General features: G+C 38.9%; 1 protein-coding gene and 1 non-coding gene across 3 annotated transcripts; one reads left to right on the forward strand and one right to left on the reverse strand.

Moving 5' to 3' along the window:
- Positions 1-429: 429 nt before the first annotated feature.
- On the reverse strand, positions 430-12,214 carry LOC104894719 (hypothetical protein). 2 transcript variants are annotated; one of them, XM_010681020.4, is made up of 10 exons: positions 12,054-12,214; positions 10,664-10,756; positions 10,470-10,573; positions 10,263-10,370; positions 10,124-10,169; positions 5,205-5,319; positions 4,943-5,010; positions 2,956-3,573; positions 2,269-2,373; positions 430-1,212 (listed from the first exon to the last, which is right to left on the reverse strand). In XM_010681020.4, exons 4-10 carry the CDS (start codon positions 10,322-10,324, stop codon positions 889-891), a joined length of 1,338 nt encoding a protein of 445 aa, XP_010679322.1. In that variant the 5' UTR covers positions 10,325-10,370; positions 10,470-10,573; positions 10,664-10,756; positions 12,054-12,214; the 3' UTR covers positions 430-888. The 2 variants fall into 2 exon arrangements, with proteins under 2 accessions (XP_010679322.1, XP_010679331.1); XM_010681029.4 differs by having other exon boundaries at positions 10,664-10,753; positions 12,054-12,211.
- LOC125494558 (U6 spliceosomal RNA) lies at positions 11,651-11,751 on the forward strand. Its single transcript, XR_007270805.1, has one exon. It is a non-coding gene; the product is annotated as a U6 spliceosomal RNA (small nuclear RNA).
- Positions 12,215-16,808: the final 4,594 nt, after the last annotated feature.

Below are 16,808 nucleotides of genomic sequence, written 5' to 3' on the forward strand. Positions count from 1 at the left end.
TCATCACCAAATAGTAATTTCCAAAATTAGATTCCAAAACATTTAATGCTTCAATTTGATCCTCCAATAGTAAAATAAAGATATATATTGTGCCAATGTGCTTCAAACTCAATCGCATTAGGTGAAATTTTCAACGAAATGGCCATGCAGGTAGATATGACAGCCCTCAACTGAATTCAAGAAGAAATAAGAAAAGCCCTAAACTCAACTCAAGAAATTGAGTATTGCATATTGGGATTTCAGAGAAATCAAAATAGAGCCAAAATTGAATTCGGTATCATTGTGGGCCTTGGCCCATGTACCAGAATATTAATCTTAAGTATATATACAGACTTGATCTCAGTCAATATGCACAAAAAGGTATGGCTCATGGCCAAATGGGACAACCCAGTAACGTGGGCCGTGGGGGGCACAAACTAGTACCCAAACTTTATAAAGTTTGACCACAAAAGTCAAACCGCGAGCATGTATAAAATTTTGTGGAACCTTTCCTGCATCAACATGAAATAAAAATACATTATGTTTAACCAAAGCCACTAGCTCTATTAAGTAAGAACTATTAGTCCCATCTCAAATTGTACTTTGTCCTAGACTCCTATGGTTCTCTTCCTACATATCTACTACCTAAAATTATCATTAAATTAACAGATCGGACGATCGATCAGAGCACGATGGCAACGCCGGATCTTGTCTTCTGTAAAGTCCGGCGACTCTTGATGACAGGTAACAGGTGAAATAGTGACCGAGGACCAGCATGACTGCATGAGATAACTATCTTCTGATACAAAAGCATTCCAGTAGCTACCTTCTTTGGAGACAAGTTTATTAGTCTGTACACCAAAATGATACATACATACGTACATACAAATGCCATCCTGGCATTTATTTTCAAGGTAAGAACTTCTCAAGCAGACTGCCAAAGAAGAAACTGGTTTTGGCCCATCCTCTAGCTTCATGGGGTGCCGTAGTGCTGACGGGATCTTTCTTCACGTTGAGCATCATTGTAAGTCCAATTTCTTTTCGGAGTGCTTCAATAGTCTTGACATCTACCGGATTCCCTGAAGAATCCCTTACATAGAACACATTCTTTGCCTTTTCTCCAACAGTGGATACACCTGCTCTCATTACTGACAGTCCATGTTCTCGGAGAATCCTTGTCACTTCGGATAGTAATCCAACTCGATCCTTTGCGCACAGTTCTAGGCTCAGACCCTGCTTCATAAGCATCAAATTAGTTATTAGATAATGCTGCCACAAGATAGTTGTTTCTTACGATATGAACAACTTCTAGCCACTGTTACTCAAACTCTATATTTCAATTCAAGTACGAGTGTCAAATCCTAGGCACGAACACTAACACTTTGTTTTGGGGACAAAACTACAAACATTAGACTTAAAATAGGTGAGTCAGATGCTTGGACACATAATCATGTCGAGCAAAGTACCTGAGCCCGAGAAACATAACACCTAGTATTTAGAGTCATATAGTCTCTAAAGTCGATTATGTTGTTTACATATACTCCCTCAATCCCATTATAAATTTTGCACTTCATATTTATAGTGTTTCCAAATGAGTTCCACGCTACCCTTTTTAAGCTGGGGTCAATAAGTTGATTGTAGTTCCCACTTTTCTCTCTCCATTCTATCATCTTTTTCTATCTCCATTACTCACGGGCCTAATTTTTAATGAAATCTCGCAACTCTTTTCCGTGCCCAAATGAAGTTCTAAGTTCACTATGGGATGGATAAAGTAATACTTAACACCTGCAAAGATTAATCGGCGAAAAAAAAGTTTCACTTTATTCTTCTCTTCTCATGGGATTTTGTTGATACCGTATGGAGCCACCGTCGTGAGCAGTACCCGGATAAGTGGACATCTTTAACTACTCCGTATGAGTTTTTTGTCATTTTACTCGTCCAATTTCACAGTCACTGATTGAGCTACATGATTTAGTTGGCCGACTATGCTCCCATACCTCTTCGTCCCTCCATGTTTGGTTTTTTTTTTTTTTTTTTTTTTTGCTGTTTATTGTTCAGAAGCATAGAGCAACAACAATTACTATTAATTTAGTTTCCAGAGCAATCTCCTCTTTCACCCACAATAAAAGGAAAATTGTATACCAGCACAAAATCAATTCTGTTCTCTTCAGTTCAGCAAATGGTACTCAGGACCTCCCTAGGAAATATGTTCTAACCAGAAGTCTAGAACTTCCTACCAGAAAAAATACAATTCAAGTAAAGTAAAACATATATTGTGATAGTACTTACGTCGCTTATTCTCCTTTGAATGGCAGCTTCAAGGCATTTAATAACCCTGTCCTTCTCTCCTTCCATGTCAACTGTACAGCCATCCACATGTCGAATGTAGTACTCCTGTAACTCCGTTTATCAGCAATTTAGTGTTGCAGTAGAAATAAATGTTGGTTACTGAGGAGTTTTGTCCTTATGGTAAGAGATCAAAAGCAAGGATATTTAAAACTTTTTATGCATATGGTAAACGTGGAAGATATTATGATGCATGCACTTAAAAAATAATGGGAGGAAAATCTTTTTCAACCTATATGAAGATCAGAGGGGGAAGCATTAAACTTCCAACACTTTTTATAACTAAGAAACAGAAAGGCCTTAGTTGAACAATGTGCATCTCGAACTTCCTGGAAAATATAACAGAATATCTGTTAATATTTTGGAGGATACAATAAAAAAAATTTGTCAGCAAAAGTAACTGAATCAACCAAAAGATGTTTTACAATATGTTCATCGGGTAATTTATCTAACTTGAGATCACCCTCTTGACGCTATTTCTTCACTCTCCGGAAGTATTACACTAGATGATAACATAAACTTGCTCCTATTATCAGTGAAGCATAGACATAAACTATGACAATGCAAGAAATTATAGAACCATAATAATTTCCTTTCCAACAAATTTAGCAACCAAAATGATTTTGGTACCTGCGATGCGTATGGGCCATCAGAAGAGATGGTTGCATGAAAAACGACATACTGCATATCCGTAAGTGTGCAGACAATATCAAACATAAGCTTCGGTCGATCTTTGCACTTTAATGTAACTACCGAGTACCCCTTTTCCTTACAATGTTCAACAAAGATTTTAGGCTTGAGAGGAAGAGGATATTCCACTTCGGTTGCTGTGACAGCACCTTCATAATCCCTGTCAGCAAACATCATCTGATGAAGACGTCGATCAACATGGGTGAATCCCATGGAAAAACTAGTGTGAGTCGCTTGCTCATCGTCTTGGGTCCCACCAAGAATGTTCTTGATCTGCTCTTCCATCAAAGATAATCTGCTAGGGTCATCCACAGCACGATAGGTGGTGTCGTCATTAACATATAGGACACAAGCTATTCGTGTGTTGTGGGTCCAAACTTCAGCAGCAGCTATGTTGAAGTGAAGGTCAGCGAGAACAGCAAAGATCTCCGATAAGAGACCTGGACGATCCCTGCCTATCAGCTCAACTGCTGTGTGATCACCAACAGAGTGTAGTCCGACACTTTTTCCTGGCCAACTCTTTATCCAATCAGCTGCTTGGCCCTTGGGTCCCAAAGCCTATTGAGAAACGAGGTGCAAAAGCAATTAATCACATTTTGAAGCATCAGGACTTTTTTATTTGGCACCAAAATTACTTCAAAACACTAAAAAATGACACCAATAATACACGTCCATAATACAGCTGCAAGTTTTCTGTCCTCGAGTTTCCTTGGGGGATTGGCTTCAGAAATTAAACGAGGTTGCTTTTGAAAGATTCACTCTTGTCATCACTCACTTTCCTGAAGAAGTGCTATGGGATCAGTTGGGTAAATGAAAACCAGAAGGGTGAGAAGCTCTGGTCTCCTAGCAAATAGGCTGCAAGGTTGAAAGTGAGCAGAGATCTCATATAATGTTTTTTCTGTTTGTGTCTGTTTATCAACGAAAAGCTGCCTGAGTGAATTTTAAAGGCCTCTTCTAGTTTTCCTGTGCAATCCATTTGTTTCATTGTCATTTGTTTAGCCTTTATGTGAAGTCAAGAGGCAAGAAAAGAACAGCACCCATGAATTTATGACAAGAAGCAAAAGAGGAAATCAGAAATAACTCATTACTACTAATCTTACTATATCACAATTGGTAATTCAGACTTCAGAGTTCGTCAACAGAGTTCTTTTTATATCAAAAAGAAACGTTCAGCTTTAGATTAAGAATTACAATGGACTGAACATGGACCACTGAATTGCCACATGCTTCTTTTCTGCTGTGAAGGAATAGGTAATTTGTTTTGGACATCAAAAAGTCTGGTGTAAGCTCCTTTCAATGGTAGAGACAAGACCAAAGGAATTAGTTGAAATTATTTGGATCGGAACTATGAACCTCGATGCGGCGAGGCCCAACCTAGGCTAGAGACTCATTCGGGGTGTAATGGTATTATGGTATCACAGTATAGAGATGGCACAGTCGAAGTAATCCAAAAATGGCAAAGTATCTCTCTCTCTCTCTCTTTTACCACTACATACTATGGAGCATGGAAACCTCAAAGACCTGAGATTTTCCCATTTCTGAAACCCATAGCCTTTTGTGTTAATGGAGCCCAAAAATGGGACCTGAGTTTTCCCTGCTCCAGAAACGTTCCACAATATACATATATATGCCTTACTGAATACGATTCAGCTTGCTAGATAATTCCAGAAAGATACTAATAACTGCACTCCAATGTGTGAAATAACAAAACCATTATGAAAAAACTATATCAGTATATTGCTGCCATTGATGGACATCCCAGCATGAAGAGGCAACTAAACAATATCCATCAGTCTCAAGAAGTACACTTGATTTGGCATCAATATAATTCAGACAGTTTTTCAATAATGTGTACAAGCTAATAAAGATGGTTGAATGCATATATAACACGTGATTGAACTCTTGATCTGCGGGAAGATTGACGTACCTTTTCTATATATTCTATGGTCCTGCTGTCTGTAATTTTCTTCCCGTTTTGATCAGTAACATGGAAGACTGTTGTTTCACAAGGAAAGAGTAATTTTAAACATTAAAAGACAGTCAAAGCAAGAATTTTACATACTAATAGAAAATAAAAAATTGACATTAATAGTAAACAACTCGTCAACTTTAATATCTTTAGTATTAGAAAGAAGTTCCAATGTCATAGGTCGAAACAATCAGAAATACTAAGTTTTAGAGCCACGCACCATCCATAAACCATCCACCATCAGAGGAAATGTAAGCTTTTGTGATGATGAGATCAAGGTCAGTTAGGATTTGTACGACTTCCAGCAGTATTCCTGGTTTGTTCATGCTGTCAACCTGTTTCGAGGGAAAGACTATTTACATGTTTACTCAATGTGAATTGACACAAATCAGTACATAACATGGTACAAAGAAGAAGATCTAAGGCTGATTATTTAGAAGACGAGGGGAGCTTATAACAGATAGGCCATTATATTAACCTCCTGTTTGTCATGAATGTCAACATAAATTAACACACAACAGCACTTGACATGCTAAATTCCTTCCAAAGAAAAAGGACATGTCTGAGAGACAGGAGGTTCTCTAGCCAATAATAATATATCTTCTATGTCAGCGATTTAAATCACTTCTCGCCCAAAAAGGAAAGCATTGTATCACTCGTTTCATTGCAAAGTTGGAAGTCATCAATCGACTATAGTGCAGCCATGAAACCATCTTTAGAGATGCCATAAGATGAGCAAATGATACTATCAAGCTCATCCCGTTTCATTGTCAGCAGGAAGCTACAAAGACTTCCTCTAATAGAACCGAACTACATGCTAGTAATGTTGGACATTACAAGTCGATCAATGTGAAAAGCACCAAACACACATGATGTGACACACCAAGATAGGCCACCTGTCAAGTACACATATTCTAGGCGCAACAAGAAAGGGAATATTGTAGAGAGAGAAAGAGTTGTAACAGAATTCTGGTAGTGGCTAGCTGATGTCAGAGTTGGTTGCATGAGTGTGAGTGGGTAGTCAGAATAAATAGGAGAAAGAAGGGAAGAGAGAGGTATTGAGAAATTGGAGAAAGTTACTTTCACTAGGAGAGCTCTGAGTCTCTCGAATACTCAGTTGTATCTATTTTGCTTATCAATCAAACACCTATTTTTCTGCCTTGTTTCTGCATATCTGTTACACCATTGTTGAGAGCTTGTATTGCAGGGTAGCGGGTGCATCACACTTGGTATCAGAGCAAGATCATGGCACCAACAAACACCACGCAGAGGTTAGATGTGGTTGAGGAGAAGCTAGCTAACCTCGAAAATTCCATATCTGAGAAGGTTGATAAGGCGGTAGAGAAAGCTACCACAGCCGCTATTTCATCTTTCCGGCAATCATTGACTGACCAGTTGTTGGAGGGTCAATCGGAGGTTTCGAAGAAGATTGGGGAAAACATGGAGGCTTTAGCTAATCGGTTGGAAGGGCAATCGGGTCGATCTAGGGAGAATCAACCGTTGGAGGTCAATCAACTGAGATATGACCAGGCTAAATTTCAAGAAGATATTAGGGTGGCGATGGTGAATCTCCAAGGGTCACAAAACCCTAACAGTGTGAACCGAGAAGATGAGGCCATGAACAACGTTGCAGCCTTCTCAGCGAGAGATGGAGGATACCTGGGAAATTCTGGTGGTGGGCCTCATCGTGGAAATGGACCAGGGGGTGGTAATTGGCATTATAGGAAGTTGAATATGCCTCTCTTCGATGGATCTGACCCAGACGGGTGGATTCTTAGGGCTGAGCGTTACTTTGGGCTTTATGGGTTGAAGGAGGAAAAGATGTTGGATGCGGCAATGGTAGCGATGGAGGGAGATGCACTACGGTGGTGGCAATGGGAAAATAAGAGGCGACCGATCCGACTATGGGAAGATCTGAAACTCTTCATTCTCCGGTAGTTCCGACCGCTGAATGAAGGATCTCTTTGCGAATAGTGGTTAGCCATTGAACAGACCGCAGGGGTGTCCGAATACCGTCGCAAATTTATCGAGATGGCAGCGCCGCTCGATCAGGTGCCGAAAAGTATTCTTATGGGGAAGTTCTTTAGTGGTCTCAAAGAAGACGTTAAGGCAGAACTGAGATTACTTAACCCTTCCACCTTAGAGCAGGCCATGGACATGGCGGGTCGGGCCGAGGAGAAGATTCGGATATATGGGCTGACTACAAAAAAAAAGGTGTCACGGGTTGGGGTAAGTCGGGCCCGATTTCTTCTTATTCCTACAGCAAGGGAGTTAGGTCTGGTCCTTCCACTCCCTATTATGGGTTGCAAGCCCAATCAGGAGGGGCTAAGAGGTGGGCTTCAGAATCACAAGCTTTAATTACAACCCCTAAATCATTCCAAAGTTCTCCTCAGTGTTTTGGTGAAGTAAAAAGACTAAGTGACAGAGAGCTCCAGGAAAAAAGAGTAAAGGGGCTCTTTTTTAGGTGCGATGATAAATGGGCAATTGGGCATCCTTCAACAAACACAGAGAATTGAGTGTGATTTCACTCAATGAAGCAGATGATGAAGACTCGGAGTTTGGTGGCAGCGAACCACCACTGTCCCCCACGGAAGAAATTCCTACAAAGGTATCTCTTAATTCTGTAATTGGTTTGTCTAGCCCTAAAACTATGAAATTATTGGGGAAAATCGGAAATCGGGAAGTAATTGTCATGATTGATCCTGGTGCAACACATAATTTTATATCTCTTGTTACGGTGGAGAAATTGGGTATCGTTGTGGAAGAGTCTAGCAGTTTTGGAGTTTCTTTAGGCAATGGTGACGCTATTAGGGGAAAAGGAGTGTGTAGACAGGTGGGATTGAAGCTGGCTGGAGGCACTGTAATGGTTAAGAATTTTTTGCCGTTGCAATTAGGGAATTCAGATCTAATATTAGGAGTACAATGGCTTGAGAAGCTCGGTACGGTGGTGATTAACTCGAAAACGCAGGTGATGGAGTTTAGGGTTGATGGAAAAACATTGACTCTCATAGGTGATCCCACTCTGGCTCGGTCTAGAGTTTCCTTGCAGGCCATGATTCGCACATTACAAAAAGAGGGGGGTGGCTTATGGTTGGAAATTAATCAAGTGGATGTTACAGAAGGGAAATATGAGAAAGAAACAACACATGTGCCTGTTGTTCTGGAACTGTTGTTGAAGGAATTCGCTACTGTTTTTACAGCCCCTACAGGTTTACCACCCGCCCGAGGACATGAGCATGCGATTGTGCTCAAGAAAGGCAGTAACCCGGTAAGTGTACGTCCATACCGGTATCCTCAGTTTCAGAAAGATGAAATTGAGAAGTTGATTAAGGAGATGTTGGCAGCGAAAATTATCATGCCTTCAAGCAGCCCGTTCTCGAGCCCGGTACTGTTAGTGAAAAAAAAAAAGACGGCTCGTGGTGTTTTTGTGTGGAATACCAGGCACTCAACAAGGAGACGGTTCCGAACAAGTATCCAATACCAGTGATTGATGAACTCCTAGATGAACTTCATGGCTCAACTATTTTTTCAAAACTCGATCTAAAGGCGGGGTATCACCAAATTTTGGTTCTCCCCAAAGACACCCACAAAACAACTTTTAGAACTCATGAGAGGCACTACGAGTTTTTGGTAATGCCGTTTGGGCTCAATAATGCCCCGGCAACGTTCCAATCGTTGATGAACGATGTGTTTCGTCCTTTTTTTGCGTAAATTTGTGCTAGTTTTTTTTGACGACATATTGGTGTACAGCAAAACAGAAACGGAACATGAGCAGCATATTCGCATGGTGTTGACCACTCTAGCACAACACACTCTGGTTGCCAATTTTAAAAAATGTGAGTTCTGGAAAAACGAGGTAGCCTATTTGGGGCATATTATCTCTAGTAGGGGAGTGGCAGTGGATATGGACAAAATTAAAGCCATGCTCGAGTGGGATGAGCCGAAGAATATCTTCGTGAACTAAGGGGGTTTCTTGGTCTCACAGGATATTACCGCAAATTCATTGCGAATTATGCTCTCATTGCACAACCATTGACTGATCAATTGCGCAAGGACAGCTTCGGGTGGTCTCCCATGGCCACGGTAGCCTTTAAGCAACTGAAGGCAGCCATGACACAACCTCCCGTCTTGGCTATGCCAAATTTTCATAAAATTTTTGTGGTGGAAACAGATGCTTCGGGTTACTATCAATCCACTCGATTTCAAATTCCTATCAAAAGCCCCATAATTAAAGCACAAATTATGTTATATTTCCCCTTCAATTAACAAAATTAGGGTTTACTCAGATCCTAAATCTCGACTCACCATTTGGAACGCCAATTTTGCCGATCTAAGTCATGTTCCTTACCGATTTGGTGTGGAAACGAATCGCATTTCGGAACGGACGAATCGAAACATGATTCGTGGAGGGTAGGGGCGAATTAGGCAACCCTGAGTCAGAATAAATAGAAGAAAGAAGGGAAGAGAGAGGTATTGAGAAATTGGAGAAAGTTACTTTCACTAGGAGAGCTCTGGGTCTCTCGAATACTCAGTTGTATCTATTTTGCTTATCACTCAAACACCTATTTTTCTGCCTTGTTTCTGCATATCTGTTACACCATTGTTGAGAGCTTGTATTGCAGGGTAGCAGGTGCATCACACATGACCATAAAGAAGCTAGAAAAACCATAGGATCGCACAGCACATTAATCCAGCTAGCTCTACTACATAGATAAATTCATTTTGTTCCAACTACAAAGCTGAAATCATCGCCAGAAGAAAGCATCTCCGAAGATCCTAATGATGTTTATTTTTTCCAAAACTAGCCCATTTCACTGGCAACTACCCCATGAGAGAAGCATAGGACAACTTAGGCTAACCTTTACAGTTTTCAGTTTTGAGAGATCAGATGTTGTATGGAAAGAATAATTATTTCGATACTTCGAATGATCATAACTAATATGATCCTTCTAATTTTGATAACTAACAGCTATAAGCCTATTTTGAACCAATTAAAATGGAAAGAAAAAGCTGACAATGATACCTAACACACCCTTAGCCTTTTCCTTACCGTATTAGGGGTGGTTTGGGGGGGGGGGGGGGAGCGTATTGTGAGTAAGTGCTACTTGTTTACTGAACATCAGAAGATGAGATTCTGACCTTAACTAGGGTGCAGTCACTGCAACTGGAGTTATCCACAGAAACCCTGAAACAAATACCAGTTAAAGATAGATGTAAACAAGAGAAACAGCATAATATGATCTTAAAGTGTTTCAGAAGGCATAGTTAGGTTACGAACCTCGGAGGATTAATTCTGATGCTCAAGTTTTCATATTCAGGATCAAAATATGGGCCAGCCATGTTATGGTCTTCACCAATATTCAAGAGACTTTCCAGGGGATGGCAGCTGATTCAACAAACATTAAATAGGCTACATCAAATCAAAATGTTCCAATTGAAGATAGTAATGCCCATGGCTTTTTGCATGACAATTTTTTTAACTTACCTAGCTTCACAAGAAGAGGGTGGAGTCCTGGTTTCTGCCCTTGAACTCACCCTAGTCCTGCACCAACTTACATCGTACAACTTCGTACAACTGGAATCATTGACCTTCCAAAAACAAACAAGAAGAGCTACTTGAACCAAATTCGACATTGTCAAGACAACTCTCTATATCAATTAAATGATTTTCATGACTACCTTTGTTGCAGCTCCTAGACAACAGCTGAAGAAGAAAAATCAGCCCAACTATGTCTCTCTAGTTACCGCAGCTTACAGAACAGCGACTTGCTACTGCAATGAATTGGCAAAGCATCACCAAACCAAAAAAACACGGGCACTGATGACTTTAGTATCTCTCGTTTTAACATAGCCACACATTGGTCAATGTAAATCAAGGAAATCGCCAAAATACACACACCCGAAAAAAAAAAACATTTGCAAGTTTTGAAGTTTCCAAGTTTTGCACCTCTCTCTAAACCCCAATTGCAAAACCCTCCACCTCCCTACCTCACCCTACCTTATTTATCTCAAACTCAACTTTTTTTTTCTTTCTAAATCCTCGTCTCACCTTGTTATAAATTATAATGCAAATGGTCCGTTTGGTTAGTGGTACTAAATGTTGGTAATAGTAATGTTTTTTAGTGTAAATTTGTGAAGATATTCCCAAGTTAATATTCATGGTAATGAAACCTATAATCCCAAATCGAGAAATGGTCCAAATCTTTTGTACAGTGCCTTGGATATTAATTTGGATATCACCTTTTCAGGTGATAACTAGTTATTAGGCCCGGGCTACGACCCGGGTAAGAAAACATTTCATTTATTAATATAATACTTTATGATAATAACACTAAATACAACTTAGTCTCGTGGTTAAAACTTTACTATATGTACTTGAGGTCTCGGGATCAAACTCTATACTATGCAATTTCTTAATTTTTTTATTGTACATCGATTACATGAACTAAAACTCCCTAAGAAGAGCGCCACATGGCACAGTTTTTTGTTTTCGCACGCCTTTTAATATATTTGTATAGATGGATTGTAATGAAATCATAGAAAGAAAATGAGTGTTTTGGCTATAAAATAGCATTAATAGGAATGTCAATATGGAAACGACTTTACAAATTTACACTAGAAACTATTACTACCTAAAATACCACTAACCAAACACCCCGTAAAATAATCCTTGGAGACATCTAATATAATTAGAAGGATACATAAAAAATTAGCATGTACCCTACCCAAAGATGACACCTGTAAATCGAAAAATGGTCCAAATTTTTTTTATCACATAAAATATATATGCGGACTAGAATCCCAAATGAACAAATTTTTTCATAAGTATGTCCTTACTAGAAAATTTTGCAAAAAATAAGTTTGAGAATTCCAACGTCCTCAAAATAAAAAATAAAAATTGGAACCCCAAATTTTTTTTAAACCCCAACAAAATTATTGAAGATAGTTAGTAACAAGATGACAATAATTAGCCATCTAATCAACAATTGCGAACCAAACAATATGAATTAACATCTTAATCAAACTAAACAGAAATCACTTTCAGATAAGCATAGAGAGAGAAACTTACAAAAAGAAATGAAAGATGAAGCAGAATGTGTTTCTGAAACAGCAAAATAACACCCAGAAAAAAGAAGAAGAAAGAATGGGATTTAGAAGTGAAATAATGTGTCTAAATATGAATATGAAAAGAGTGGTGAGTTGAGTAATGCATCAGCAGTCAGCAGATGGCGCACTATGTTGGAAGTTGATGCTGATTGCTGATTGCTGATTGCAGCTTGAGTGGAGAGAGAAAGAGGAAGACACGTTGGTATGGCGTGGCTAGATACTTTTTTTTTACTTTGTTGTTTTTTTGTCAATTCTTGTTTTGGGTTTTAGCAATAAAATAATGCAAATTTGTAAAGTCAATCAACATAAATTTCTGCAAATTGCTGACCCTAATCATTTTAAATCCACTTGCAACAGTAACTGCACTCTGGAGTCTGGACCGCCGTCTTTTCCAATTTGGAAAGGGAAAAAAAATTAAATCTGTTTTTTTACTTCTAGGGCACTAAAATTACTTAAAATCTTCCCAACTATTCTTTGAATGTAGCATTATACTCTTGATTTCTTTTACCATTTTACTTGATTTTAGAATTTCAAATTTTCACTTTATCATTTTATCCTTTTACAACTCTCTCTCTCCACCACCACCTAAAATCACTAACCACCAATCGCTACCTCCAACCCAACGCCATCACCACTGACAATAAAATGTCTTTTGACGAGGTAAATTTTCTTTTCAACGAAATCCATGGGCCTAACGTGTGGCCTGCACGTTTGTCCCATGGACACAACGTATGGCCTGGACGTTATGTCCATGGGGCAAACGTGCAGGCTACACGTTAGCCCATGGATACGTAATTTTTTATTTTTTATATATTAAAATTTATAATATTATTGTTGATTATGTTGATATATTATAGGTAAAATTTACTTCAATTAGGTACTAAATAGTTAAAAAAACATTGAAATACGATTAATTTGGTTAAAATAATGTGTGAAATAAGATTGATGATTTTTTCTTGTAATTAACGATGATTTGTTTGTTCAGGAGCTTGTTGGTAATAGGATTGATTATAACTCGTATTTCAGACAATATCCCAGAATTCAAAAGTTGTGATGTTGCTGCCAAGTGGTGTAGGAAGGTTGTCGTTGACCTTGGGTTTTTCTTGACGAATAGTAATCATAAACAGAAGTATCAACTTTTGGATTGTGATCGTGGTAAGAAGAAGGAGACTCGTGATTTCAGCACGACAATTAGACGAAAAACCAAGAGAAAAGCATGTGGATGTGAATTTAGGTTGTTACTCGTCCCAAAAAAGACTGTGCGCATTGTTAAGACTAATGTTGAACATGGGATTCTGAACCACCCAATGATGTAAATCCCGAAGGACCATCGTCAAATCAACGGTCTCAGTCCCTCCGCCAAGAAGTTTGTTGGAGAGCTAACTTCATCCAATGTGAAACCACGACACATCATGAAAGCCATCAAAGGTGCATTTCCGACTTTGAAGCCTAATATGAGGCACATTTATGATTGTAGAGATGTATTGAAAAGGGTGAGATCAGAAAGCAGAAATACAGCCCAACAATTTCTTTATCAGATTGTTCAAAGCAACTATCTATTTTGGCTCCATTCGGACGAAATGGGTAGGGTGACACATACATTCATTGCACAACCGATGTCCGTGAATTTTTGCGTAGGTATCCGCACGTGATCGACATTGATGCAACTCATGAGACAAACAAGTATTTGTATCCTTTGATGGAGATTGTTGGAGTGACAACTATCAACAAGAATTTTCTTGTTGCATGGGCATTGTTGCAGCATGAGGATGCTCAGAGCTATCATTAAATGTTGGAGAGGTTGAAAAACCTCATCGGCATGAGTGTGTCTCCAAATGCCATCGTGACTAATCAAGATCTGGCTTTGGTAAAATATCTCTTAGAGTTTTTTCCAAACTCTACTCATCTACTTTGCACGTGGCATATCAATCATGATGTAGAGGCATGGGTCACAAAGAAGTGTGGTGGGAGGAGGAAGATGGGAGTTGGGTTCGGGAGAGGAAGTTGGGCTAGGGTGATTACATTTGAAACCGAGGCCAAATTTGATATAAATGTAGCCAACATAAAGGAGGAGCGGGGTGCAGTTGGGAAAAACACATCCATTGATTTTCCTACCTAAATAAACTCGACTTGGCTTCTGCACAAAGAGAAGTTTGTGCAATGTTGGACCAACATAGTACGACACTTTGGTAATACAGCCAAGAAAGAGTCAAGAGTTCTCATTCGGTCTTGAAAGTGCGGATGCTACTCCAACTGAGGCAATTGACACACTGTTCATGCAAGTTGATGCTTTTGTTGATGGGTAGTTGATAGAGATAAAAAAAAACTCCTTGGAAGCGTTGCGCTAACTCATGAGACTGAATTTGATCTTCCACCGTATAACGCATTGAATAGTGTTTGTTCTCAGTATTGTTTGGAGCTGAGAGAGAGCTTGCAAGAATAGCTAAGCTGGACTGGGACCGGAGTAGATGCGGATGTGTTGTTGAGATTACACATGGTATTACATGTGCTTGCCATACCTTTTTCTCCTTGCAAGCAGAACATCTACTATACAAGCAGGATGTTGATCCATTTTGGTGGAGACTAGCAATTGGTGAAAGGACATATACGGCTGAGATACTATCAGAGTGCGATCAGGATCATTAGTTGTTCCATAAATTAATCAACGAGGTACATGCTACAGATCCCGCGGTCATGAGGTCTGTTTCTCGGCTAATTCATTTAGAGTTCCACCCCAAACGTTGTTCCTTTGAAAAGCCTTAATTAAACCTGATGAGTGAAGGTCGTGGAAAGTTGAATAAGGGTATGCGACGGGAAAAAAGTGGGTGGGAGCACATTATGGGCAAGTCTTCTGGATTGTCTAAGGGTCGTGGCAAATCATTAGGGTCGGCCAACATGTCATCATCCCCTGGTAATAATTTATTTATTTATATACTTTGATTGTTTGTTTCACATAATTGTACACATTTAAATTAATTTGATTTACAATAATTTTGCAGGGTGGAGATTCGATATTGAAAAATTTTCATACTTTCATAAACTTCCATTAGCCATCCAAGAACACAGAAAAGGCTGGCATGATGTTATTGCCGATGGTAATTGTGGTTTTCGATACGTAGCATTTGCCTTTTGTTTCGGTTAAGAAAATTAGGACATTGTACGCCGATCAGTTTTGAGTGAGTTGCAGCAAATGGTGTTCAATTTCATTGGGTATATGGTCAGGACCTCAGTGAGGCAATTAGGCATATTCGATGAAAAGCTGCAGGTTGTGGGGAGGAACATTATATGAAGACCATTGCAGACTTGTACCGTATTGCAAACCACTACAAATGCACATTACATGGAGGCATGACGTTCTTTCCATGGAAGGAACGACCCAACCAAAATTACCTGAGACACCACCGCCTCCGCTGCTGCTACTGTCTCTGCTGCCTCCACAGCTTCTTGCCGGCTTCTTGCCTCCGTATCCCTGAAGACTACTGTCGCCATATGAGGCTTGAGGACAAGCTTCTTTCGTGGCGTTGTATTTTTTGGCGGGTCGTCTGACATTTTTTTGGGTTTAGGTGTTAGTGGTGGTTCTTGTGTGTGATGGGGGGTGAGAGTGATGAGAGATGAGTGAATGGTGAAGATGAGAGAGAACATGATTAATGGTGAGGATGGTAGGTGGGAGGAGTTAAAGTTAAAGTAAAAACCAAAAAAATAAATATAAGGGCATAATGATACATTTACATGGTAGTTTGGGAGATTTTAAGTAATTTGGGGGAGACGTTTAACAAACCCCTTTTTGGGAGGTTGGGGAGGGAAAGCCAAAGGCTAATCCTTTAAGTTTTTTTATCTACGTATTTGACGTATACTTCCTCCTTTTCAAAAATAGTTGCACCTCGTTTGCCAAGACGCTTTTTTGAACGTTAATATCTCTAATTGCATATAAGTAAAAATTATAAAAAGTTGATATTTAAAATCCTCGTGTTGAGATGAATTTAATAAGATTCCACTTGACTCTGTTTTTTCTTATAAAATGGTGAGGGAAGGTTTGTCAAAGTTGGTTCATGAATATTGACCAAATGTCAAATGGTGCAACTATTTTGAAATGGAGGAAGTATCTGTTAAACAGGTCGGTGCTGGTTGATTCAAGTTTGATAAATATGGGATTGGCTTGAGTATGGGTCGAATAAATAGGGTTAAATATATATACGAGTTTATGGGGTTGAGACTGAGTCACAATTCTATGAATTTTTATTTTTATTCTTTCTTCATAATAAAATGACAGTATATACGATATTCTATTATAACAAATCAAAGATACAAACCAAAGATATTGAATTTGGTAGGTGGAGATATATTTCATATACATGTATAATATGCTTAAATTTTTTTTACTCATATTAGTATATTGTTATTCAATATTTCTAAGATATTATTCTTTTAAATTCAATAAATTCAAGTTTCAGCTCGACAAATTAAACCTTGACCCTAATTATAAAATTCCTGGGTTTTTAGGTTGATAATTTGAAGACTTGGTTTGAAAAATCTTGTTTACAACCAAATCAACTACGTCGGGTTAGGACAGATTTTGACGCACGTCTATATATTTTTCACTTTGATATAGTACCAATGAAAAACTGAAAAGTTTTAGAGAGAAATAAGAGGATATAAATCTTCACGCACTTGGATTGGTGTAATCAATTTATATATTTAATAATGAAAGAGGGATATT

Source organism: Beta vulgaris, chromosome 1 (assembly GCF_026745355.1).
Source record: "Beta vulgaris subsp. vulgaris cultivar EL10 chromosome 1, EL10.2, whole genome shotgun sequence".
Classification (NCBI taxonomy): Eukaryota; Viridiplantae; Streptophyta; class Magnoliopsida; order Caryophyllales; family Amaranthaceae; genus Beta; species Beta vulgaris.

Coding starts and splice junctions, on each gene's coding strand:
- LOC104894719 (XM_010681020.4), bottom strand. CDS start 10,324: ATGGCTGGCCCATATTTTGATCCTGAATATGAAAACTTGAGCATCAGA. Junction 5,011..5,204: donor TGGTGGATGGTTTATGGATG/GTGCGTGGCTCT, acceptor GTGAAACAACAG/TCTTCCATGTTACTGATCAA. Junction 2,374..2,955: donor ATGGCCCATACGCATCGCAG/GTACCAAAATCA, acceptor ACGGAGTTACAG/GAGTACTACATTCGACATGT.